General features: G+C 39.2%; 2 protein-coding genes across 2 annotated transcripts in view; one reads left to right on the top strand and one right to left on the bottom strand.

Moving 5' to 3' along the window:
• LOC113502071 overlaps positions 1-5,976 on the top strand; it is a 9,493-nt gene extending 3,517 nt beyond the window's left edge. Inside the window, exon 2 of the mRNA XM_026883452.1 lies at positions 5,925-5,976. Within this exon, the coding sequence (XP_026739253.1) occupies positions 5,925-5,976 (52 nt within the window). The remainder of the gene's footprint in view (positions 1-5,924) is intronic.
• The window catches only part of LOC113502070 (inverted formin-2), a 123,670-nt gene that overhangs the window by 44,612 nt on the left and 53,628 nt on the right, over positions 1-25,430 (bottom strand). The window contains exon 3 of the mRNA XM_026883451.1: positions 8,192-8,222. The gene's annotated coding sequence lies outside the window, so the exon portion shown is untranslated. The remainder of the gene's footprint in view (positions 1-8,191; positions 8,223-25,430) is intronic.

Raw genomic sequence — 25,430 nt, forward strand, 5'->3', positions numbered from 1 at the left:
CGAGGAAGAAATAATACAATTAACAAACAAAAAACTGGATTGTGTAATTAAAAGATTATTTGAAGTACCACAAAACAGTTGATTTGAATGTAATCTGTTAATAATATAGATAGGTACGTAAGTTTTACTAAAAATATAAAGTGTTAATTAGTTGTTATTCTCCCCTAAACTAACCGAGGGTATACCAGTTTAAAAAAATGACAATAAATTTTGAACACGATTTATTAATTTAGGCTCGAAAGCGTAACAAACAAACGAACAATCTCACACTAGTATTTATTATGTTGCTTAGGATATAAGGGACTTTTGAAAAGATCAAATCCTAACCTATTTTAAGTAGGTGTTAAATAACAAGAAAGCCTTGAATATGGATCAGTATTGCACAAGAGCCCTTTAGCGCTAAATCGCGAGAGGTCAAAGCCGGGCCACTTTCACTGCGCATGCGTCGTGCACGAACTGCGGCTGCAATGCTAGCTATGGGTGAAACTGAATCTTCGGAAACAATGGAATAAGGGAAATTAGTGATGTACCAAAAGCAGATTAAATTTATCTTAAAAGAACTCTAATAAAAATATTTGAGTTCGTTCGTGATTTGAGTTAAGTTTACTGGTGAGAAAGAGGAAGGAAATTCCATTAAATAAGTTGGTAATTCCAGGTTGATGTCATCATCATCATCATCATCATCAGCCTATCGCAGTCCACTGCTGGACATAGGCCTCTCCATGTGCACGCCACTGAGATCGATTTTCGGCTTCTCGCATCCAGTTCCTGCCAGCCATCTTGCCAGGTTGATATGATAGAGTAAAATAAAATAAGAGAGAAAGAATTGTCGACGTGACCTGAGTCGACCCGAGTTTGTTTCGACATTTCTCCTCAGGGTAGTCAAATGGGAAATGTTGACTTCAGCGTTCTCAAAACAGACATTTAATCATTATCCTATTTGTAGAATAAATGATTTAAATTGAAACTAAACACATTTTTTCTACACTTTGTGCCTAATGAGTTCTAGGTCAGGGTAAATTGTTTTCGATTCTGAGAGCACATTTCCGTATTATTTTCTACAAAGTCCATTCAGTTTTTTTATTGTACTTACAAAATAATATCTATTTTCATTTCAATCTGATCACATATAGACTCAAATAAAGTTTATCGCACACAAATCTAAGTAGATAATCAAAAAGATACTATCATTACAAATAACCCGGAAAATAAACCACTCAGCCAAACAAGATCCAAACATCATTACGAACAGGATAAGCTAGTTAACCACGATATCAGTAACACAAACTGTCTCAGTTACTTTTAACTGTTGTTTTTGAGTTAAACGTGGATGTATCAATTCCAGCCTCCTACACGCTGGGATCGGATAACTAATGGCCGGTCAATGATCTGAGGACAGATTGTCTTTGTTACAGAGCTGTTCTTAAATAGGTGTTTAGTTTGTTGGTTTGATTTTAATTAGATATTTTTCTTCTTCATTTCTTCTTCTTCAATGTGGTTTAAAAGTATTCTGATTGTTATCTGGTTATTCTTTTTGCCTTTAAGTAACTAACCACAACGCTTGTTGTGAGGAGGGGTGTTGAATTAAGGATGTGTTAGGAACTCATGCGTTTGACCGGTCTCAGAACAGCATTGTTATCAGCAAGATAACTCTCAGAACTTCCATTAAGTGGTTTCACAAAAAATGCTTCGATTGGAGTTTAGTACGACGAAATAATGTGTCTAAAAAGAAGAATAAAGACGTTTAACTATCCTCACCTTAACATGTGATTTTTTTAGAACTACCCCGCGCTAAGGAATTAAATCTTTGTATCGGGGGGAATATAACTAACATTCAAGTTCCTTTACTTTGAGGTTCCCACATTCAGAATAATCATTCGTGCATCACAGAAAGATTGTCCTACGCGAGGACCAAACACGCCACACGTCCTGCCCAAAGGGATTGGCGTTATGATCTATACCACTCGGCTATCCGTGCGGTCACGTCCTCTTTTCAGACTGTGCAACTATCAATGTTTTTTGTTCTTGTAAACCTGATATGCATAAAAGGTTAATATGGCGGCAGTCGCTCGCTTCCAAAAGGTCATATTCATGGTAGAAATCGAAAAGGCGATGGTGGTGGTAAGTTTCGCTTTTGGACATGGACAATGGGAAACCATATACCAAATTACTGACTTCCTTCTGACCTCCTACATTACTTAGTCAGTGTGCGACGTGTTTGGGTTCAATCCGAGTCTGGGACAAACAAGTTTAATGTGCTTTTCTGCATTTGGGGGCATTAAAATGAAAATCGGCCAAGTGAGAGTCGGATTCGCACACTTAACGTACGAACAGATTAAATAAAAACAATTAGGCTAGGTCACAAATCATTTTAGGGAGACCAGGCAAGCGAAGGGCCCCACAACATTTTTTTAACAAAAAATAAAAGTGTATTTCACAACATCTACCAAATTACTATCCTTATTTTTAGTATAAACGACAAATGAAATACATAATCTCTCGTCGAACTATCACAGTTCATAAGATTGAACCTGGTGGCAGGCATACAGAGCGCGCACCCGTAGTAATCAGGAGAATTCTACACTTTTACTAGAAACCTTGTAACAATGGTGAGGGGCGCGGGCGGCGGCGTTTTTATCATTTTTAAGAGTATATTTCAGTTTCTCTTGTTTATTTTTCTTCGTACTTATTATCTTATTACTATTAAACTAATAATCGCGCCTAGGAGTAATTTTACGTCGGATACATGAATTGGGCTGCTTTTGTAAGACGACTAAAAAATACGGTTAAAGATATTTTTTATTTCTCAAAAGAATTACAAATTCACTTATAGAGAAAACATAGGTATGTTAGTGCAAGGCAATTTATCACCAGCAAGCGTAGATAAAACTATAACAAAAAAAAAATGTATCTTAAAACTAACATCACAAAGTACTTTCACATAATATAAATACATTTAGCACGACAATTAAATAAAACAGCAAACAAATCAGAAGAAGGTAGGTTACATTCATCATCACCGTGTATAAATCCCTAATGACTCAATGACCATACAAATCCATGCCGCAGATTGAGTCGATAGAATTCAATTGTCAACAAAACTTTAATACTGATTAAATGAACACTTCTAAACATCGATATTTTTTTTGTGCCTCGTATCAGTCAGCACTGTCCAATGTTTTTGTTTTAAACGTAGTCAAGCATACTAGATGGATGGTACGTATCTGTTTACATACATTATGTAGGATTAAGTTGCTTGTCAATAATGAATGAATGGGAAGCAGTTTAATATGTATTATACAAAACTAAATAGAAGTGGGTGAGATGCATGTTGTGTAGTGTTAATAGTTCATGTGTAACTGAAGAAATTAAAAGTTTTATTTATAGAATACTTAATCGTTTGATTAATTATCCATCAGAGAAAAAGCGACCGTGAATAGGCGAAAAACTGTTAAATTGTGAGGCGATTTGAGGAAACAAACGGTTCCATATAAAATAGACTGAAGAAAAAAATATTTGCAATATAAAATTAATTATCAAATTTGGCAACACACAGTTAATTCTCAAAACTATTTATTTAATTCTGTCGGCCATAGAAATATCAAGACTTCGTTAATAAGTTTAAATTTCCAATTTTAAGGTTTCAACCCAAAAAAAATAATGCCAAAAAGAAAACAGAATTTAATAAGGTCCAATATCAAATTGCTCTTAGCCCATATGAATAATCCTTTATCTAGCTTTGTTAACTTATCGCACTTAAGAACTAAGTAACGAATACCGAAGTTATCTCAAAACTTAGCTTTTTTACTTAGTCACGTTTCGTTCTATTGCCTTAATGGTGAGGAAATGACTTATCTATAGTTTTTACTTGCGATGACTGTTGCAAGTATTGTCTGTTGTTTTTGTTGTCAAATAAATGTAGATTTTGGAATATCCTTGAGTTTCCGATGGAGTAAGGAGGGACCTGACTTTGTCGTTGAGTGTAAAGCACACGTAAACACAATTTTCTTGTAGGATATTATATATCCTGCAAGAAAGTAGCTTTTTAAGTAATCCATATGTTTCCGACTATGCTTGCTATGCTTTCTTTAGTAATAATCTACTAAGCTGTGAAGAAACAATTTCTCACCATTGATTTACCATAATACCCCACTGCTGAAAATTTCGTTTTTAATAAATTTAAATATTATGCAAAGTATACTGCAAACTTATCTTACATAAAGTCAATAACTAAACACACAAAAAACATACTTAAATGCCGAATAAACGCAAATATTTAAACAATACATTAAGATGCTCTAAAAACCAAGCAAATATTAGACAAAAAAACAATAAATAAAATCTTCAAATATTTAACAAAACACTTAAGTTTTTATTAAAGTAAATAATAAATAACTTCTAGGTATATTAACGCTATAATCTAAACAAGAAGTTCATTAGGTGCGCGTGCGCATCTCGACACAGACCTTGAAACCGGTGGTGTTATGCAACGCAGCCTGCGGGCCACGTAACGTGTTAACTAATCATTATAGTGGGCATGTTGTTATGCCACTGTTTTCTATTTAATATAAATAACTAGGTTTGTTTATTAAGACAAAAATATGATGAAATTAAAAAGAGGTTTTTTATATTTAACAATATACTTCTCTCGTAAAATATTCTTTTCGCAATTTCATTAATACAAAATCTGAAAGATGCCATTATTGTTTTTGTACTAAACTGTTAATAAAATTATGTACGTATTTAAAAAACACAGTTATAACCACAAAAAAAAACTTAGCACTCATTTAACAATAAATAAATAAAAGAAAAAATCAATCAAAGTACAAACACAATAATTCCTACTGCAATAAAACTATAAAGCTACTTAATAACCCCTTTCTAATCAATTCACTCGTTATTCCTCTTGAATGGTACCTACTTACAATAAAATCCAATATAAAATCATGATCAATAAAGGGCAATGCTCATTCACGGTTGCTACATCACAAAAAGCGGACCTTGAAACAAACCGGTATATTATGCATCGGATTATGCTGACAGCGTCGACTTAGCCACGACATGCATTGTAATTATAACTTACTGAACTTATATTGATGTTAGATGAAGGGAAAAACTAATAAAAATGATAAAGGCAGATCCGATAGACAGGCATTTCGAAAAAATTGGTCATGCAACAAAGTTATGACAGTTTCAATAGTTGTTTAAATTTTTGGTTTGTTGATAGTGGCAAGAGAATAAATCCGTATAAACATCAATTTTCTGGCTATCACTATTCATGAGATGCATCCTGGTGACAGACGGACGGTGTAGCCTTGGCAACAGGGTTCTGTTTTTACTCTATGGCTATGGACCCTAAAGAAGAGAGTTTTCGTCTGGAAATAGAGCAATACAATTTTAAAGGACTAGTTTTTTAACATGCCCCTTTGCCGACAATAATAATATGTGGCTTATTTTTCCGCTCTTCTACTGTTCTAAACATATGATTGTGACTCAGTAAACGTGAAAAGACCTTTTCCCCGAACCGAAGATTCGGGATTTCGAAACTAGGGTTTTTGTGTTCAACAGCTTATTCTAGACTGGATCAATGACGCATTGACAACTAATAACTTTTTCTATTACAATTCCTTAAACAAGAAGACAATACATCATCCTCATCGATATTCAATATAAGTAGGCAAGCAGGCATCAGTTATCGATAATCGAGTCGTAATCGATTGTCAGTGGCGGCGGCCATGACACCTCGAGTGAATCGATTGGATGTCCGGTGAGTGATGGCTCGTTGGAAGCTAATGTCGCTGGCCAAACATGGACGGCTTATTGTTTCAATGCAGTGTTGAAGTGACAGCGACATAGGGTTGCCACGAAAAGTTTACAATTAAATTTTGATCAAGATTCTAAGTAAAATTTATAAATGGTTTCAGTTTAATAAATTGCATTAAGAAGATCATCGTTCAACAGCTGTACAAAACTTAAATAAGCTTTAACATATGTCAGATTAAAATTATAGTTTTGGCCACATAAACAAATCATTATGTGTAAGTTATTGTTTTCATACGACGATGGTGATAAGGGCGAAATAAAAGGTGTTACAGGTATCCACGTATAGCACAAGTCAGCACTCCACCAGCAGAACTTGAGGACGTGACAACCCTGCGCTATACAGGAAGCTCCTACTTGTGCAGTGAGACAAGTCGGCCGCGCGGCCGCCGGACGCATCAACGACCTACGCCACTGAAGGGTTTATTACTTTTATGTGATTTAAACATAATACACAACTAATCACACTTGTAGAATATTATATTAAGAAATTGTGATTCCAATATTGGTATAATAATATCGTTTGCTGTTCGCCTGTGCTTACTATTTAAACATATCTGGCTAGCTCACTATGTTGTGGTCGGCTGCGAGTCTTACCAGATGCAATTGTGTACCAGTGTTTGACAAGGAGCGACTGCCTATCCCACCTATTCAGCCCAATTACCTAGGCAGCATGATACCTCTTTCGAAGACTGGTTGTCAGAATTTCTAGCTTGTAACTATCAATTTATCATCAGTAATGACTGTCAAAGATGTAAGAATAACAGGCGTTATATTGCGTATTGCGTTCCTAAACGCAGGAGGCTCTCGTTAACATAGTTGGTCATTCATCCATCGACCGCCCGTAGCAAGCGTAGCTTATCCTGACACATCGTTCAAGACAATTTGTTCTTTGGATATTGTCACTAGATTTAATAAGCCAGTTCTCCTGATAATCGTAGTCTTAGTAAATTCATTATCAGAAACATTCCATTGTCTCAAATGTATAAACCATTTGTGACTATGTAATTTTCATAGAATGTAGGTACATACATTATATTTATGCCAGCACATGTAAGGAAAACTACTTAAGATTGAATTCTACAATATTGTAACAAACGTATGAGTCAACAGTTAACTTCGACGCAAATCGTTTGCATATGGTCACAGAACACTGTTTTCTACTCCGAGAGGATCATAAAACAACAGCAAGATGTTTTATTATTATAATAACATGCATAATAATGAATGTATTATATTCATAAAGAGATTTCCGTAATATGAATCGAAAACTGCAAAATATTTCTGTTTAAACGTAGTGTAATATTTTATATGATGGGTTTTTATAATTAAAAATCGCTAGAATCTTCTGAGCGTCTACATGCATCTTTTGAACAGCACTTGCATGTACTACTAACTTAATTGGCTACTGTTAAGCCACATTATTGGTATTGTACGCAGATAGCCGAGTGGTAGTGCTCACTACGTCAAATACACTGTGCACAACGTGTCGCGAATTCAATCCCGTTGTGAGACAAGCATTTGCGTGATAAACGAATGCTTGTTGAGTCCCAGACCCAGTCTTTGTGCACATGATTTTAGACCAGGATTAAATTCCTGACTGCATGAGACACATGATGTACATTGAGAATTCGGGAGGCATACAGCTTCTTTAAAGTAACTTATTTTCTGTTGTGGGAAAGTAATACAACACTACGTCATCATTTTTCGCGCCAATATTACTCTCACTATTTACAACCTATAAACTTATCAGATTTATCATATTTTTTTAATAAATATTTATCATGTTTAACAAGCCGCAGAACCAGGAACACAGGAACCCAACTGAATATTTAAAATGATAACATATTTACCTACATGGCAATACAACGTTTTTACTGGCAAACAACATCAAGGTTTCACACAAACAGTATTTATGCGCCATATTAGGCGACCTGCGCGTGCGCAGCTTCCTAGCTAGATGGGACAAAAGATCCATTTGTCGTGGAGATTAATTACTTGTTTTTATTCGCCATATGTTGGTTTGTAAAGCTTTAAATGTGTTTTAAAATGTTATTCGTTTTTGATGTAAATTGTTCAATATTTTTTGATACGAGTAACGAAATTGAGTCAGTTTATTATTGAGTAGTTCATATTTTGTTTTTTGGACTAGTGAATACCCTGGAAATACTAGAAAATTTAAAGATATTTTTCTTACCAATTTTCATAAATACACAGATTAACGAATGCAACAGAGAAGTAAAATCTATTACATTTTTAATAAATAAAAACGGAAAATAAACTAAACCTACAATTAAAACAAAACCGCATGTCAATAATAATGACAGTTCAGAATAACACAAGCCCGCGTAGACGTGTTCAAATCACTTACAATTATCTTATCCAGGGTAACATGAGGAAATCTGAAACAAGAAAACACACTTTATAATAATAATAATAATAAAAAAAAAAAAAAAAAAAAAAACTTCGTGTCAACCGTCAATCATCTATTTTTTCTGAATATTTTTATTTTCGAACTTCTTTACGATAATTATACAATAAACAATATTTTTATAATAGTATATAGTAAAAGTGCACATATAAACTCAAGAAACCATATTAAAATAAAAAAGTAAATAAAAATGAAAATCCGATGTACGATGACATATGTCATCACTATAAAATATGTAATTTACGACTCAGAAAACAAGAATAGATAAATGTTGACACGAAGAAGAGCAGCACGCCTTCCATCCCCGGGCTCGTCGCCGAGCTCCGCCTCGCAGCTGCCGCCGGGCCGAGGTCCAGCGCCGGCAGTTGCAGTCGCGTCGAGCTCCAGCGACGAGTACTACTCCCCGCCGACGTCGCCAACACCTGTACGTCGGCCGGGGAGGCGCCGGCCGCCGAGCAGCTTGGCGCCCTCAGGCCAACCGGCCTCGAACAGGGCTCCCGCTCCCGGTGGTGTAGTGCAGCGCATGAAGTGGACTCGACCCATGAACGAGAATGTCATGCGCGCCTACTATGGGGCGACAGGGGGAGGAACTAACCTCACTGCGTACCGTGCCAGAATGCTCTCTCTGTTTCGGGCCCTTGAACCGGACGTCGACGTATCGGCACAACGTTTGTCGGATCAAGTGCGAGTTATCCAACGTAATCACAGGTTGGATGACGCGACGCTTGATCGATTGCGCTCTGAAGTGCAGACTAGCCCTGTCGTCGTTACCCCGTCAATAGCGGAAGCGCCAGCTGCAAGCGCGCTGCCTGCCAACCCTGCTGACGGGGGAGATGATGACGGTGCTATAACTGTAAGTACCCAGTGCAGTGATCATATAAGGAGTACATTGGAACAGGCGGTTCTGGAGTATCGGTCAACACCCCGGGACCAGAGACCGCGACTACCTCGCTTGCCCATGCACAACCGAAACAAGGCGCTAATGGGTGTCCTGGATTCGCTGCTATCCAGTTATTTTGGGAACAGCGAAGACCTCGGTGACACGCACTCGCTTCTGTACTGTGCGGCTGTTGCGGCGTGTCGTGTAGCTGGTGTTACCTTTCGAGATAACACAGCTGCACGGCCTAAGCAAGCGGCACCAGCCTGGCAGTGCAGGATTGAGAAGCGTGTTGCTGAGGCCAGGACACTCATAGCCAAACTTGTTGCGTTTCGGGGCGGAAACACTCGCCCTAGGGTCATGCGTTTTGTAAAGCGGGCGTTTGCTGGGACTAATATTAGCCCCAGCGAATACACCGCCCGAGTTACAGAACGCATTGACTTTTTTAAGCAAAAGGTGTGTGCCTGGGCAAACCGTATTCGACGGTACAAGACTCGGGTGGACCGATTTCACCAGAACCGTATGTTCCAAAGAGACCAAAGATGGGTGTACAGATCTTGGGAGCAACCTGCGTCGGAGGAGGGTGCCGGACGCCTGCCGGATGATGTCGCTACAAATTTGTTTTGGCGCAGCATCTGGTCGGCGCCTGTAACCCACTCTGAGGGGGATTGGATACGTGATGTTGAGCAATCGTGTGAACGAATAGAAGAAATGGGGGCTATTGATATTAGTCCCCAAGACGTAGCCAATGCAGTCCGTCCGTTGGCCAATTGGAAAGCCCCGGGCCCGGATGGACTGCATAACTTCTGGTTGAAATGGCTACCAAGTTCACATGGTTGCTTAGCATCCCAATTCCAATCTGCCGTAGACTCGGGCGTGCTCCCACAGTTCTTCACTACTGGTTCCACCCATCTGCTCCACAAAACAGGTAGTACCACGGACCCCAAAAATTATAGACCCATTACATGTTTACCCACCATCTACAAACTGCTTACATCCATTCTGAGAGAAAAGATTAATGACCATATTGAACGGTTTTCTATAATGTCTGCCTCTCAGAATGGATGTAGGAATGGGTCACGTGGTACTAAGGAGCTACTCCTTATTGATATGACTATTTGCCAACAAGTTCGCCGCTCCAAAAAGGGTGTGTCGACATGTTGGATAGATTATAAGAAGGCCTATGATTCGGTGCCACATGCATGGCTCATGAGGGTGCTAGAGTTGTATAAAATCAATACAACTCTACGCACTTTTTTGAAGTCATATATGGGGCAATGGACTACGGTGCTTCACTATCCAGGATGTCGGGATATCCAAAAGAGCGGTCAACTTATTAGGATTGAGCGGGGAATATTTCAAGGTGACAGTTTGAGTCCCCTGTGGTTCTGTTTAGCCTTGAATCCTCTTAGCACTCTGCTTGAGAATTCAAGGCTGGGCTATTCGTTGCGGAGAGGAAGCCAGGTAATCTCCCACTTGTTGTACATGGATGACCTGAAATTGTTTGCTTCCAACAAGTTGCAACTGATGAAGTTACTGAAGATTACTGAAAGCTTCAGTAACTCCATCAGAATGGAATTTGGTGTTGACAAATGTGCAGTCATGCATGTAAAACGAGGTGGGATTGTAGAATCCCAGGGCATACAGCTCTCGGATTCTATAAACCTTAGGTCCCTCTCCTCAACGGAAACCTACAAATACTTGGGTATGTCAGAGGCGTTAGGCATTAATGTCGCTGACATGAAACAATCGTTACAGACACGTTTCTTTGGCCGCCTGAATAAGGTACTAAAAAGTTCCTTATCGGGCGGTAACAAGGTGCGTGCCTTTAATGGTTGGGTCATGCCAGTGATAATGTACTCCTTTGGCATACTCAAGTGGACACAGACCGAACTGGACGCCTTGGATAGAAGAGTCCGCACACTGCTCACCGCAAATCGAATGCACCACCCGCGATCATCGGTAATGAGGTTATATATCCCGCGAAAGTGTGGGGGTCGTGGCTTCCTAAATGCCAAGACCCTCCATAATCGCGAGGTATGTAACCTCAGGGAGTATTTCCTCCGAGTGGACGTGGGGATGCACCGAGATGTGGTGGCAGTGGATAAGGGCTTCACTCCGCTCTCTCTAGGTAAAGAGAACTGGCACAAACCTATCGTACTAAGCGTCAAAGACCGCAAAGATGTATGGCAAAGCAAGGAGCTACACGGACGCTATTATCGGACCCTTCACGGGCCGATGTAGATTTCTTAGCGTCCGTGGCCTGGCTACGCTTCGGAGATCTCTTTGGAGAAACCGAAGGGTTTGTATGTGCAATTATGGATGAAGTTATCATGACGAATAACTACCGAAAATATATAATTAAGGATGGTACAGTTGACATCTGTCGGGCATGTCACTGTCCCGGTGAATCCTTGAGACATATAGTTTCGGGATGTTCTCGTCTTGCTAACGGTGAATACTTGCACAGACATAACCAAGTGGCCAGGATTATCCATCAGCAGCTTGCTCTGAAATACAAACTTGTGGAATCTGAGGTGCCGTACTATAAGTATGTGCCCGACCCAGTTCTCGAAAGTGGTCATATCACACTGTACTGGGATCGATCTATCATCACTGACAGGACTATTGTTGCCAATAAGCCTGATATAGTGGTGATCGATCGATCAGAGCGTCGGACAATGATTGTTGATATCACTATCCCCCATGACGAGAACCTCGTGAAAGCAGAAAAAGAAAAACAATTGAAATATTTGGATTTAGCTCACGAGGTTGTCGACTTGTGGGAGGTGGACTCGGCAATCATTGTCCCGATAGTCGTAAGTGCCAATGGCTTAATAGCCAAGAGCCTCGATCAACATCTTCGGAGGCTCTCATTGGGCGTCTGGGTCAAGGGTTTGATTCAGAAAGCGGTACTTCTGGACACGGCGCGCATCGTGAGGAGGTTCCTCTCTCTGGAGCCCTGACCACCGGCAGCTTGGGCCCTGTACCCGTTGCCGGTTGGACACTATTTTTTATATTTTTAAATGTATGTTGTTTTTTATATATATTTAAAAATGTAATTTATATGTATTTTAATGAAATAAAGGAAATAATAATAATTAATTCATCGTTAAAAAAAAAAAACTTCGTGTCAACCGTCAATCATCTATTTTTTCTGAATATTTTTATTTTCGAACTTCTTTACGATAATTATACAATAAACAATATTTTTATAATAGTATATAGTAAAAGTGCACATATAAAACTCAAGAAACCATATTAAAATAAAAAAGTAAATAAAAATGAAAATCCGATGTACGATGACATATGTCATCACTATAAAATATGTAATTTACGACTCAGAAAACAAGAATAGATAAATGTTGACACGAAGAAGAGCAGCACGCCTTCCATCCCCGGGCTCGTCGCCGAGCTCCGCCTCGCAGCTGCCGCCGGGCCGAGGTCCAGCGCCGGCAGTTGCAGTCGCGTCGAGCTCCAGCGACGAGTACTACTCCCCGCCGACGTCGCCAACACCTGTACGTCGGCCGGGGAGGCGCCGGCCGCCGAGCAGCTTGGCGCCCTCAGGCCAACCGGCCTCGAACAGGGCTCCCGCTCCCGGTGGTGTAGTGCAGCGCATGAAGTGGACTCGACCCATGAACGAGAATGTCATGCGCGCCTACTATGGGGCGACAGGGGGAGGAACTAACCTCACTGCGTACCGTGCCAGAATGCTCTCTCTGTTTCGGGCCCTTGAACCGGACGTCGACGTATCGGCACAACGTTTGTCGGATCAAGTGCGAGTTATCCAACGTAATCACAGGTTGGATGACGCGACGCTTGATCGATTGCGCTCTGAAGTGCAGACTAGCCCTGTCGTCGTTACCCCGTCAATAGCGGAAGCGCCAGCTGCAAGCGCGCTGCCTGCCAACCCTGCTGACGGGGGAGATGATGACGGTGCTATAACTGTAAGTACCCAGTGCAGTGATCATATAAGGAGTACATTGGAACAGGCGGTTCTGGAGTATCGGTCAACACCCCGGGACCAGAGACCGCGACTACCTCGCTTGCCCATGCACAACCGAAACAAGGCGCTAATGGGTGTCCTGGATTCGCTGCTATCCAGTTATTTTGGGAACAGCGAAGACCTCGGTGACACGCACTCGCTTCTGTACTGTGCAGCTGTTGCGGCGTGTCGTGTAGCTGGTGTTACCTTTCGAGATAACACAGCTGCACGGCCTAAGCAAGCGGCACCAGCCTGGCAGTGCAGGATTGAGAAGCGTGTTGCTGAGGCCAGGACACTCATAGCCAAACTTGTTGCGTTTCGGGGCGGAAACACTCGCCCTAGGGTCATGCGTTTTGTAAAGCGGGCGTTTGCTGGGACTAATATTAGCCCCAGCGAATACATCGCCCGAGTTACAGAACGCATTGACTTTTTTAAGCAAAAGGTGTGTGCCTGGGCAAGCCGTATTCGACGGTACAAGACTCGGGTGGACCGATTTCACCAGAACCGTATGTTCCAAAGAGACCAAAGATGGGTGTACAGATCTTGGGAGCAACCTGCGTCGGAGGAGGGTGCCGGACGCCTGCCGGATGATGTCGCTACAAATTTGTTTTGGCGCAGCATCTGGTCGGCGCCTGTAACCCACTCTGAGGGGGATTGGATACGTGATGTTGAGCAATCGTGTGAACGAATAGAAGAAATGGGGGCTATTGATATTAGTCCCCAAGACGTAGCCAATGCAGTCCGTCCGTTGGCCAATTGGAAAGCCCCGGGCCCGGATGGACTGCATAACTTCTGGTTGAAATGGCTACCAAGTTCACATGGTTGCTTAGCATCCCAATTCCAATCTGCCGTAGACTCGGGCGTGCTCCCACAGTTCTTCACTACTGGTTCCACCCATCTGCTCCACAAAACAGGTAGTACCACGGACCCCAAAAATTATAGACCCATTACATGTTTACCCACCATCTACAAACTGCTTACATCCATTCTGAGAGAAAAGATTAATGACCATATTGAACGGTTTTCTATAATGTCTGCCTCTCAGAATGGATGTAGGAATGGGTCACGTGGTACTAAGGAGCTACTCCTTATTGATATGACTATTTGCCAACAAGTTCGCCGCTCCAAAAAGGGTGTGTCGACATGTTGGATAGATTATAAGAAGGCCTATGATTCGGTGCCACATGCATGGCTCATGAGGGTGCTAGAGTTGTATAAAATCAATACAACTCTACGCACTTTTTTGAAGTCATGTATGGGGCAATGGACTACGGTGCTTCACTATCCAGGATGTCGGGATATCCAAAAGAGCGGTCAACTTATTAGGATTGAGCGGGGAATATTTCAAGGTGACAGTTTGAGTCCCCTGTGGTTCTGTTTAGCCTTGAATCCTCTTAGCACTCTGCTTGAGAATTCAAGGCTGGGCTATTCGTTGCGGAGAGGAAGCCAGGTAATCTCCCACTTGTTGTACATGGATGACCTGAAATTGTTTGCTTCCAACAAGTTGCAACTGATGAAGTTACTGAAGATTACTGAAAGCTTCAGTAATTCCATCAGAATGGAATTTGGTGTTGACAAATGTGCAGTCATGCATGTAAAACGAGGTGGGATTGTAGAATCCCAGGGCATACAGCTCTCGGATTCTATAAACCTTAGGTCCCTCTCCTCAACGGAAACCTACAAATACTTGGGTAAGTCAGAGGCGTTAGGCATTAATGTCGCTGACATGAAACAATCGTTACAGACACGTTTCTTTGGCCGCCTGAATAAGGTACTAAAAAGTTCCTTATCGGGCGGTAACAAGGTGCGTGCCTTTAATGGTTGGGTCATGCCAGTGATAATGTACTCCTTTGGCATACTCAAGTGGACACAGACCGAACTGGACGCCTTGGATAGAAGAGTCCGCACACTGCTCACCGCAAATCGAATGCACCACCCGCGATCATCGGTAATGAGGTTATATATCCCGCGAAAGTGTGGGGGTCGTGGCTTCCTAAATGCCAAGACCCTCCATAATCGCGAGGTATGTAACCTCAGGGAGTATTTCCTCCGAGTGGACGTGGGGATGCACCGAGATGTGGTGGCAGTGGATAAGGGCTTCACTCCGCTCTCTCTAGGTAAAGAGAACTGGCACAAACCTGTCGTACTAAGCGTCAAAGACCGCAAAGATGTATGGCAAAGCAAGGAGCTACACGGACGCTATTATCGGACCCTTCACGGGGCCGATGTAGATTTCTTAGCGTCCGTGGCCTGGCTACGCTTCGGAGATCTCTTTGGAGAAACCGAAGGGTTTGTATGTGCAATTATGGATGAAGTTATCATGACGAATAACTACCGAAAATATATAATTAAGGATGGTACAGTTGACATCTGTCGGGCATGTCACTGTCCCGGTGAATCCTTGAGACATATAGTTTCGGGATGTTCTCGTCTTGCTAACGGTGAATACTTGCACAGACATAACCAAGTGGCCAGGATTATCCATCAGCAGCTTGCTCTGAAATACAAACTTGTGGAATCTGAGGTGCCGTACTATAAGTATGTGCCCGACCCAGTTCTCGAAAGTGGTCATATCACACTGTACTGGGATCGATCTATCATCACTGACAGGACTATTGTTGCCAATAAGCCTGATATAGTGGTGATCGATCGATCAGAGCGTCGGACAATGATTGTTGATATCACTATCCCCCATGACGAGAACCTCGTGAAAGCAGAAAAAGAAAAACAATTGAAATATTTGGATTTAGCTCACGAGGTTGTCGACTTGTGGGAGGTGGACTCGGCAATCATTGTCCCGATAGTCGTGAGTGCCAATGGCTTAATAGCCAAGAGCCTCGATCAACATCTTCGGAGGCTCTCGTTGGGCGTCTGGGTCAAGGGTTTGATTCAGAAAGCGGTACTTCTGGACACGGCGCGCATCGTGAGGAGGTTCCTCTCTCTGGAGCCCTGACCACCGGCAGCTTGGGCCCTGTACCCGTTGCCGGTTGGACACTATTTTTTATATTTTTAAATGTATGTTGTTTTTTATATATATTTAAAAATGTAATTTATATGTATTTTAATGAAATAAAGGAAATAATAATAATAATATTTATTTCAGACTTATTTTATAATAGTCCATAGTTATGTATAACATAAATTCTAAACAGAAAACTACTCTAGAATTAATTAAATATTATTTTATATAACTAAATGCTGGTCGATGTCTGGTCATGCAGCGCCACATTATGGGGCTATCTACATGACCAGCTACAATAGCAACCCGACTGTTAGAACTATCGCGTACTCTCCGCATCAGTGATGCTGAACGCTGTCTCACAAGTGAACCAAAGTCAGGAACACCTGCATCAGCGAACATCCCTGATGCGCTACAAAATCGCGGTAGTCCCAAAAGTACTCTGAAGGCATTATTGTATTGGATCCGCAGAGCATTGAAAGACCGTTTAGTGTAATTGACCCATAGGGCACACGTGTACAAAGATTGGCAATATGCCCTAAACAGAGTAACTTTAACATCCCTTGTACATCGTGCAAATCTACGAGCTAGCATGTTACACCTTACGGCCAACGCTCTGCGCTCTCTATCCAAATCCGTATCATCAGTAAGATCATCGGTGACCCAGTGACCCAGGTACTTAAACCGAGTGACTCTGTTGAGTGGACTACCTCCTAAAGTTACTGGTGGAATTGTCTTGTAACTTTTGTTACCGTCGGCCTTGAAAACCAACAGTTCACTCTTAGATGAGTTGTACCTGAGCCCATGGACCACCGCATAATCCTCACAGATACGGATTAGTCTCCTAAGGGCGTTAATCGAAGGGCTCAGCAATACCATATCGTCCGCGTAACTGATGTTATTAACACACTGCCCATCAACGGAGCATCCGATATTGGCATTGCTGAGTTCCTGTATTAACTCATTCATGTAGAGGTTGAAAAGGTTGGGCGAGCTAAGACCACCTTGCCTCACCCCACATTCCAATCTATACGCATCCGACAGTACACCTGCCCATTTAACATGATTGTACTGATTATTATACCAGTACTGTAATAGTTGAATGAGGTCGTTAGGAAGGTTGGTGTTTTGTCGAAGTTTCTTCCATAGACTATCATATGATACTAGATCAAATGCTTTTGAGAGATCCAGGAAACAAGCGTACACAGGTGTTTTCCTAGCCGTGTAGTATTGAACGGTATGCTTGAGACAGAGGATAGCAGTTTCTGTTGACAAGTGTCGTTTGAAGCCAAACTGAGCGTCATGCAATTTTAAATGCATACTCAACTGTCGATCAATCAAACCGTCCAATACTTTGGCTATTATAGTGGCTAAGGAAATAGGCCTATAGTTGTTCTTGTCGCTCGTATCACCAGTCTTATTCTTAATTATTGGAACAACTATCGTCTTGACCAAGTCTGCTGGGAGATAGGAATGACAGGCACATAAACTAAAAAACATGGCCAGAACTCTAGGCAAGTGCTTACCTGCATATTTTAAATGTTCCAATGAAAGACTATCATGACCGGGTGACTTTCCCTTTTTTAAAAATTTTATAACTGTAACTATTTCCTTAGCCGAAAACCTGGTAGGCTCACCTCCCGGTTCTCCCGTAACATTCGATCCAGAAAACGATGGACCGAGAGACGATTTTACTTGAAACAGTTTAGTAAATATATTTGCAATCTTACTGGGTTCATCTACTCCATCTACACTTGCGGGCAAACTTTGCTTAGGGTTCAATTGATTTGTTGATTTCCAAAAATTTCCAAAATGTTTACATTTATGATGATTAGCAATAGTATTCATATTTATTTGATCTTTATTATTCTGACACCATTTCAATTTCTTCTTAATTTTTTTTCTAGTTTCAACCATGTTGTTAAACCAAAATCCATTCCTTGGTTTATTAATCAAGGTCCACTTTTGAAAGGCAAGACGCGCTTGTTCATGTGCAGCTTTTACATATTTGTTCCAACCTGGTTTACACTGGTTGTGACCTTCTTTCTTCTTCTCATTATAAGTTGATATAGCACCTGAGCTAAGGATATCAATTATTTCCTTATATAAACTATCTAAAATTACTTGATGTTCCAAGTTATTACATGAATTATTACAACAATCAGTAAAGTCGATCGGAAAATCTATATTCTTCAACTTATTATTACAAAATAATGAGTATGATTTAATTTGCTCTAAATTTCTATACCCCCATATTACCTTATTACATTTTTTTACTTCAGGAGTGACTTTCGATCTCAATACATTGATATCGGACGTTATTAACAAAGGTAGGTGATCAGACCACGAGACGTCATACATTACACGAATTTTCTTAATTGTTTTCCAAGCTGCGTCTGTTACCACGCAATGGTCCAACCAGCTAGTAGATCCATGAGCATCACTTAGGAACGTAAACGTGTTGGAATTAATACCAAGTAGTTGGATGTCAGCGCACCGCCATTGCAATTCAGATGTAAAGTTTAGTAATTCTGTACCAAACAGACTCCTAGGTTGTGCGTTAAAGTCACCAAGGACGTAAACTGCATCAATACCACTGTTTTCTATGACAGCATTTATCTCACTTAAACATTCTACAAATTCATTGAGATTATCTATTGACTCAGTTGGCATATAAACTGAGAAAACTAAAAAGGCTCTGGTGCCTGCAATTATTTTAATGGCAATTAATCGCTCACTTTCACATTTTATGGAAGTCACATTGTCATAAGCATTTTTGCGCCATAATAATGCAACTCCACCGTATGGTCGTCCACGTAAAATATTCTGCGAAGTATCCACAGCAGATTTTCCCACAAAATCAAATCGTGCGTCTATGTTCCCAAGAAAAGGAATATCATGTGGTAGTAACCAAGTTTCTTGTAAAGCAATTATATCTGTTGTCCGACATAACATCCTTACAGAATCCACCGACCTAGCAATGGATTTGCAATTAAAACTAGCAAAGGTGCTTTCATGATTGTTAAATTTATTGTGATACATTTTGTAAATTATTATCAAACGTCCATCTTTTCTTGAAGTCAATATATCTCCGATAAATAATGCCCTCTGGCCATAAACTGTGATTCAAAAACGAATTTATCTTGTATCCCGGCACCAGAACTTTAAAGGCGTTGTAATCTTTATGCTTGCGCATAACAATTTTCTCAATGTTCATTTCTGTTGAGTGTGTTTTAGACGTTAAATACGAATTAATATCATCAACAGATACATTTTTATCGACATTTGAGATAAACAGAGGAATTTTTACGTCGGCAGCTTTAAATTTATTGTCTTTGCTAGCACTGCCATGATTTCCTTTGAATCTATCTTTTAGCTTTTTTCTTTTTTGTACTAAAGTCCAGCCCTCATCTGTCTTTTGTTTGTCATCATCAGATACTAACAATACTTCCCTCGGCGTTGATACTACAGTAGCGTAGGTTTCCCTAATGTTTGAACCAATATACGCACGTTCAACCGAATTCGCCCTGTTTGGCAATGAAAAGCAAGTTTTCTTATTTGTGACGTTAGCTCGAGCTTCAACAGAAGGCTCACGTGAGATAGCTTTATTCAGTGATGGTTGGCGCAGTGGAGATAAAAATATATCAACACTATTATCAACTGATGTTTCCGCTTGCGGTAGGTCCAATTGAAACTCATTTTCGTTCTGCTTTGAAATTATATTAGAACTACAGTTGGTACTTAAACATGAGGATTTAAGGTTTTGTAGGTCCTCCTTAACTGTGCGCAAATCTCCAATGGTAACATAATTGTCTTTAATTGTTTTAAGATCACTTTGTATTATAAGAATATCCTTTAAAAGGCGTGTGGCATCAATATGGTCGAAGGTAACAGGTGGAAGTTTCTGTAATTCACGCGCTACAAAAATTGGTACTATTTCTGGATCAGTTTCTTTAAGTAGTGTAATAATGTCATATAAATCTCTTTCCCTTTTCCCCGCTCCTCTTCTATTGATTTTACGTTTCGATGAAGGTGTCGATTCAAAAAGCAATTTCTTAGCATTTGAAACTTCTTCTACAGAAAAAGACGTATTGCAGATACGGACCAGGCTCTCCTCATCCATTACGTCTATTTTATTCTGTGTAAAAGCTAGTAATTCATTTATTATGATGTTACAAGTATTACATTTGATCATAGTTGATGTCATTTTATATTGGCAGATGAAATCACCAGCGTGAGGCTATCTGTGACTGCACTGACCGCACAGGTTTATGCAAATACACAAATTGTATATACAGGATATGTTAGAAAATGGAGTTGTTGAAAATTTAAATATAATAAAATAAATATAATTATGTGGATGAAAATTTTGACATCTGACGTTGCACCGTTCCGTTACGTTTTTTAACATTCATTTTTAACATTACATATTATTATACCATTTATAAATATCTGCAATTTTATAAATGGTATAATAATATGTAATTATTGGATCACTGACATAAGTATTATTATGCAGTTATATAGGTATACATTTCAATGTAGAAATGAAGTTGCTGAGTGCTTGATAAAGTATATTTATTTTTATAAGTTGGTTAGTTCTCAAAAATATGAGATCTTACAAAGGGTCATTATAAAAATGGGTTTTTAACAAGCTTTTTAATTTTTACAAGAGTCAGCGCTCACATATACATATGGACATTCTTTTTTTATGACTTGACTGCATATAAAACTCATCGAATCTTGTAATATATCAATTCTAGCTGGATTATGGCTAATGGTTAACTAGAGGTTATGAATCTAAAATGTAAAAAATACAAAAACTGTTTTTTTCTTTACTCCTTTTTCTAAGAAAAAAAAAATGTATATTCAATACGCCCGCAGAATAAAACACCCTGTATAACGCTTTGTTTTTACACAACTACGGAATGTATACAGCATGTTCTTCCATGTAGGGTAGGCGGATATTAAATATCATGCAACTTATCTAGCAGAAATATGCGGGCATATTATACTGACGGTTTTCTTTCAGATTTAAATATGAATATAGAGTGGTGCGGTATGAATATATGGGACCAGTTTGTCTACGTTTAAGGTAATAATTATCTAACAAATTGATTATTAATCTTTGCGATAATTTTAGTAGAAAAATCCGGTCAAGTGTGAGTCGGACTTGTGGTAGTGAGGATCCGTACAAATAGCACAATAAAATATTAATTGGTACATTTTTTGTCACCTCACATCAATTTCAGTAGAAAAATTTGGCCAAGTGCGAGTATGGACTCGCGAAGCTAATGGTCTGTACAAGTAATAATAACAAATTGCCCAAATTGGTGTAAAATTGTTTGTTTGTTACTCAAAAACCTCGTAACAAGCGTTGCTTAACCTCCACCTTTAGTTTTAAAATTTCATCGGTCTATCTACCACGATTCATGCGGCAACCTGATGTGAGATGGACGGACAGACAGAACCCGTGGAATAATGTTTCTTTTACCTTTTGGGTACGGTACATAACCAAGTTTCTAAGGCGGCTAATTCATACTTAGAGGGTGACCATATTATGCTACTGATCAAATATGGGCTACGGCAGCTTTGATTACTATGCTGTAACCAATACCAATAGGATACAATGTAACCTTAAAGTTTTTCTAAATAGATTTTATGAGTATTAACAAGATCCGTGTTTCGGAAGGCACGTTAAATTGTGGGTCCCGCCTGTTATTCCTACATCTTTGACAGTCGTTACAGGTAGTCAGAAGCTTGAAAAAGTCTGACAGCCAGTCTAACCAAGGGGTATCGTGTTGCCCAGGTAACTGGGTTAAGGAGGTCAGATAGGCAGTCGCTCCTTGTAAAACACTGGTACTTAGCTGAAACCGGTTGGACTGGTAGCCGACCCCAACATATTTGGGAAAAGGCTAGGCCAATGATGAAGATACATCTCTGAAAAGTCAAAAAAACCTGCCACCTTTACATTCTGGGTTATTATTACTTGAACTATTCATCATCATCATCATTATCATCATCCCATCTCCTCCGCTATTGGACATAGGCCTCTCTCATCACTTTAATTATTGAATCCACTTAACTCTACAATATTATTTAAATGAAACACATCTTAACCGTAGTACGTTATAGCACGAGATCGTAGTTAAATGTTACGCAACGTATGTTAGGTGGCGGCGACATCAAAGGCAGGCATGCGGTATATAACCGCGGTAGCCGGTAGCTGGGTACAGACAGCTACATCAATGAAATGTTAGAAATTAAATAAAATATAACATTAATTACATAGAGTTATTCAATTTATTTATTTATTTAATTATTACACTAATCTACCATTAGCGGTTACTTAACCTAATGCGGTAGCTAGGAATTGTACCTATCTTAGTTTATGCAGCCTCCATAGAGGTGCTATTACACATTACTATTGCATTTTATCTCGTACTAACTTTTCGCCCGCGGTTTCGCCCGCGTCGAGGTCGGTTATATCGCGTTTTCAAGAGAACTCTTCAAAAGTAAGAGATAAAAACTATCCTATATTCTTTCTCAAGGTCAACTCTATCTCTGTACCAAATTTCATTAAAATCAGTTCTGTGGTTTAGACGTGAAAGCGTAACAGACAGACAGACAGATAAAGCGTTTGTTAAACCTCTTTCAGACATCGACCAACTCTTTAAATCCTTTTTTAGTGATAGTAAATATATACAATCTTCTTCCGTTTGTTACGACTTGGTTTTAACCAACCTTAGGCCTCAAACGTGGTTATAATTACACAGTACACATGTACCTACATGATAATATAGTTTATATATACATGTACATAAATCTTTATTGAAATGTCCTTTCAGTTAACGTACGTCAACAATGCTGTCATGTCTCATATTGCGGCTCATTGGATTTGTTCGCACGCATGCGCATACATATCTAATCTATTAACTATATTATCATAATGATTTTCAAGATTATTCTGAATAAATTATATTCTTAGTGACATTGTTTTGTTTTATCCAGCAAATCCCTACTAATATTATAAATGCGAAAGTAACTCTGTCTGTCTGTTACTCTTTCACGTCTAAACCACTGAACAGATTTAAATGAAATTTGGTACAGAGATAGAGTTGACCTTGAGAAAGAACATAGGATAGTTTTTATCCTGGACTTTTGAAGACTTCTCTTGGAAACGCGATATAACCGACCTCGACGCGGGCGAAGCCGCGGGCGAAAAGCTAGTTTTAAATAAAAAAGAGCGTTTTTTTCAATGATATGGTCATATTTAATACTTTTGTTTGTAACTGTACTTTTGCGGTCGAGAATGTCCGATAGCGTGAAAGTTATATCTACGGGAAGTTAAGAAAATAAAGTGCGCAAAGTAAAAATACCATCACGGTTCTATACCTAATACAGGGTAGATAGAAGACTTATCAGCTGTTTTTGACGTAGGTAAGTCTACTGGTACATTTAAGGGTTTTGTTATTATGTCGTTTGAGTTGTTTACTTTTTAATATTCTAATTATGAAATAGAAGTTAATTATTTGATTTGACACAAAAAAAATGCGCTATTTTATCTTCGCAAACAAGTATTTGTATTTATAACAATATTATTGATGTTCCTATAAATAAGTTCAAGCTAAAATTGTTGGTTTTCCGAAACAAAATTCATAACTTTAAAACCAAACTATCTAAGCGACTCCTGCGCAGGGTGGCGCGGCTCGGCGGCGACATCAAACGCCGCGGTCGCGTCAGCGGGCGCCCCACGCGACGCGCAACTGACGTTGATATGGCGGACTGATTACTAACCAGTGCGTTTGGTTAAATTTATTAGCTGTGAGATTAAATATCTACTAAGTCGTTTTAATAAAATATGAGAGAAGAAAAAGGTTAAGAGGCTTAAGTATCTTAAAAAAACTCTGAAGAATTTTAATCCTGGTCTCGGGTGGTATTTCACAAACATTCAAGTCACATGCTCAAAAACCCCAGACTCAGGAGAAGTTTGCATGGATCACACAAATGCTTGTCACACCTAGGTCGAACCTGCTACACGTCGCACAGTGGGTTTGGCGAGATAGCCTCAACCAGTCGGCTATCCGTGCAGTCAAAATTAAATTAAGCTGACCATTATGATGGAAAGGGCGAAAAAAATGAACCTATGAATTCTAAGGTCTAATTATTACAAATTACAAATGAAACATTTAATAAAAATAAAAGGAAGAATTTTAAGGAAAGAGTAAAAAATATATCAGACTAATTTATGAATAACAGAAGAAAAAATCTTCCTTGCATTGTCAATCTAATTTAAGTATTCAATATACCAAATATGATTGTTTTCATCACCATTCTTAATCCTCATCTCACACTGCCTACATAGTAACCGTTACAAAACTATCTCTATTCCAAACACACTTGATATCATTTTACCAACAATAAATTACCAGCTAATAAATAAACATTACCAAGTTATCTCGACAACAGTTTATCTGATGGTTATCTGTTTATTGTATTTAAATCTCGTATTGTTTTACATCTTGTTTGTTGTTAAACTTGTTTTAATTGTGGATGGGTATTATGATACAGATTGAGACTGAATAGTTTAATCAATAAAATTTTATTAGTTATTATTAATTAAGTATAGTGTAGATTTATTTATTTTTACTAAGAAATTTCATATATTTTGTGGTAGTTTCAGAAAAATTCAATCAGATTAATGCTAATTAAATACTTTTCGCAGTTTTTTTGCCTTCTTGTCTTAGCATGTGGATCATAATTTTTACGTGGAACAACACTTTATCTGACACAATTGTATCCATCCATATAGTATTATAACTCAAGACTAACTTAAGGTCTAGAAGGATAAAATTACCTTCTCGATATGTCAGTTTACTCTAAGCGGAATGCTTCGCCAAAACCACGGGAAAATGCTAGTCAATAAATATTTTCTTAACGATACATCGTGTAATGTAAATGTAGGAGCCATTTCCAGTTTCATATCCATAATTTGTTCTACACACGCGATATACTAGTAATTACAACTTAGACATATACGATATTATCGAACCTATGGACCTACCAAGACATCTTAAAGTAAGATTAAAGTAGCTGTGAAAGAGAGATGCTGCTCTACACCGTGTATAGCGCTGTCCCGCTTTTACAGTTCAAGTCTCTCTTAAAGTGGTTACAGTTAGATTTTCAGTAGTACAGTATCCCTACTAATATTATAAATGTTAAAGTAACTTTGTCTGTCTGTTACGCTTTCACGTCAAAACCACTGAACTGATTTTAATGGTACAGAGATAGAGTTGACCTTGAGAAAGAACATAGGATAGTTTTTATCCCGGACTTTTGTATATTTCTCTTGGAAACG

This window comes from Trichoplusia ni, chromosome 16 (genome assembly GCF_003590095.1).
Source record: "Trichoplusia ni isolate ovarian cell line Hi5 chromosome 16, tn1, whole genome shotgun sequence".
Taxonomy (NCBI): domain Eukaryota; kingdom Metazoa; phylum Arthropoda; class Insecta; order Lepidoptera; family Noctuidae; genus Trichoplusia; species Trichoplusia ni.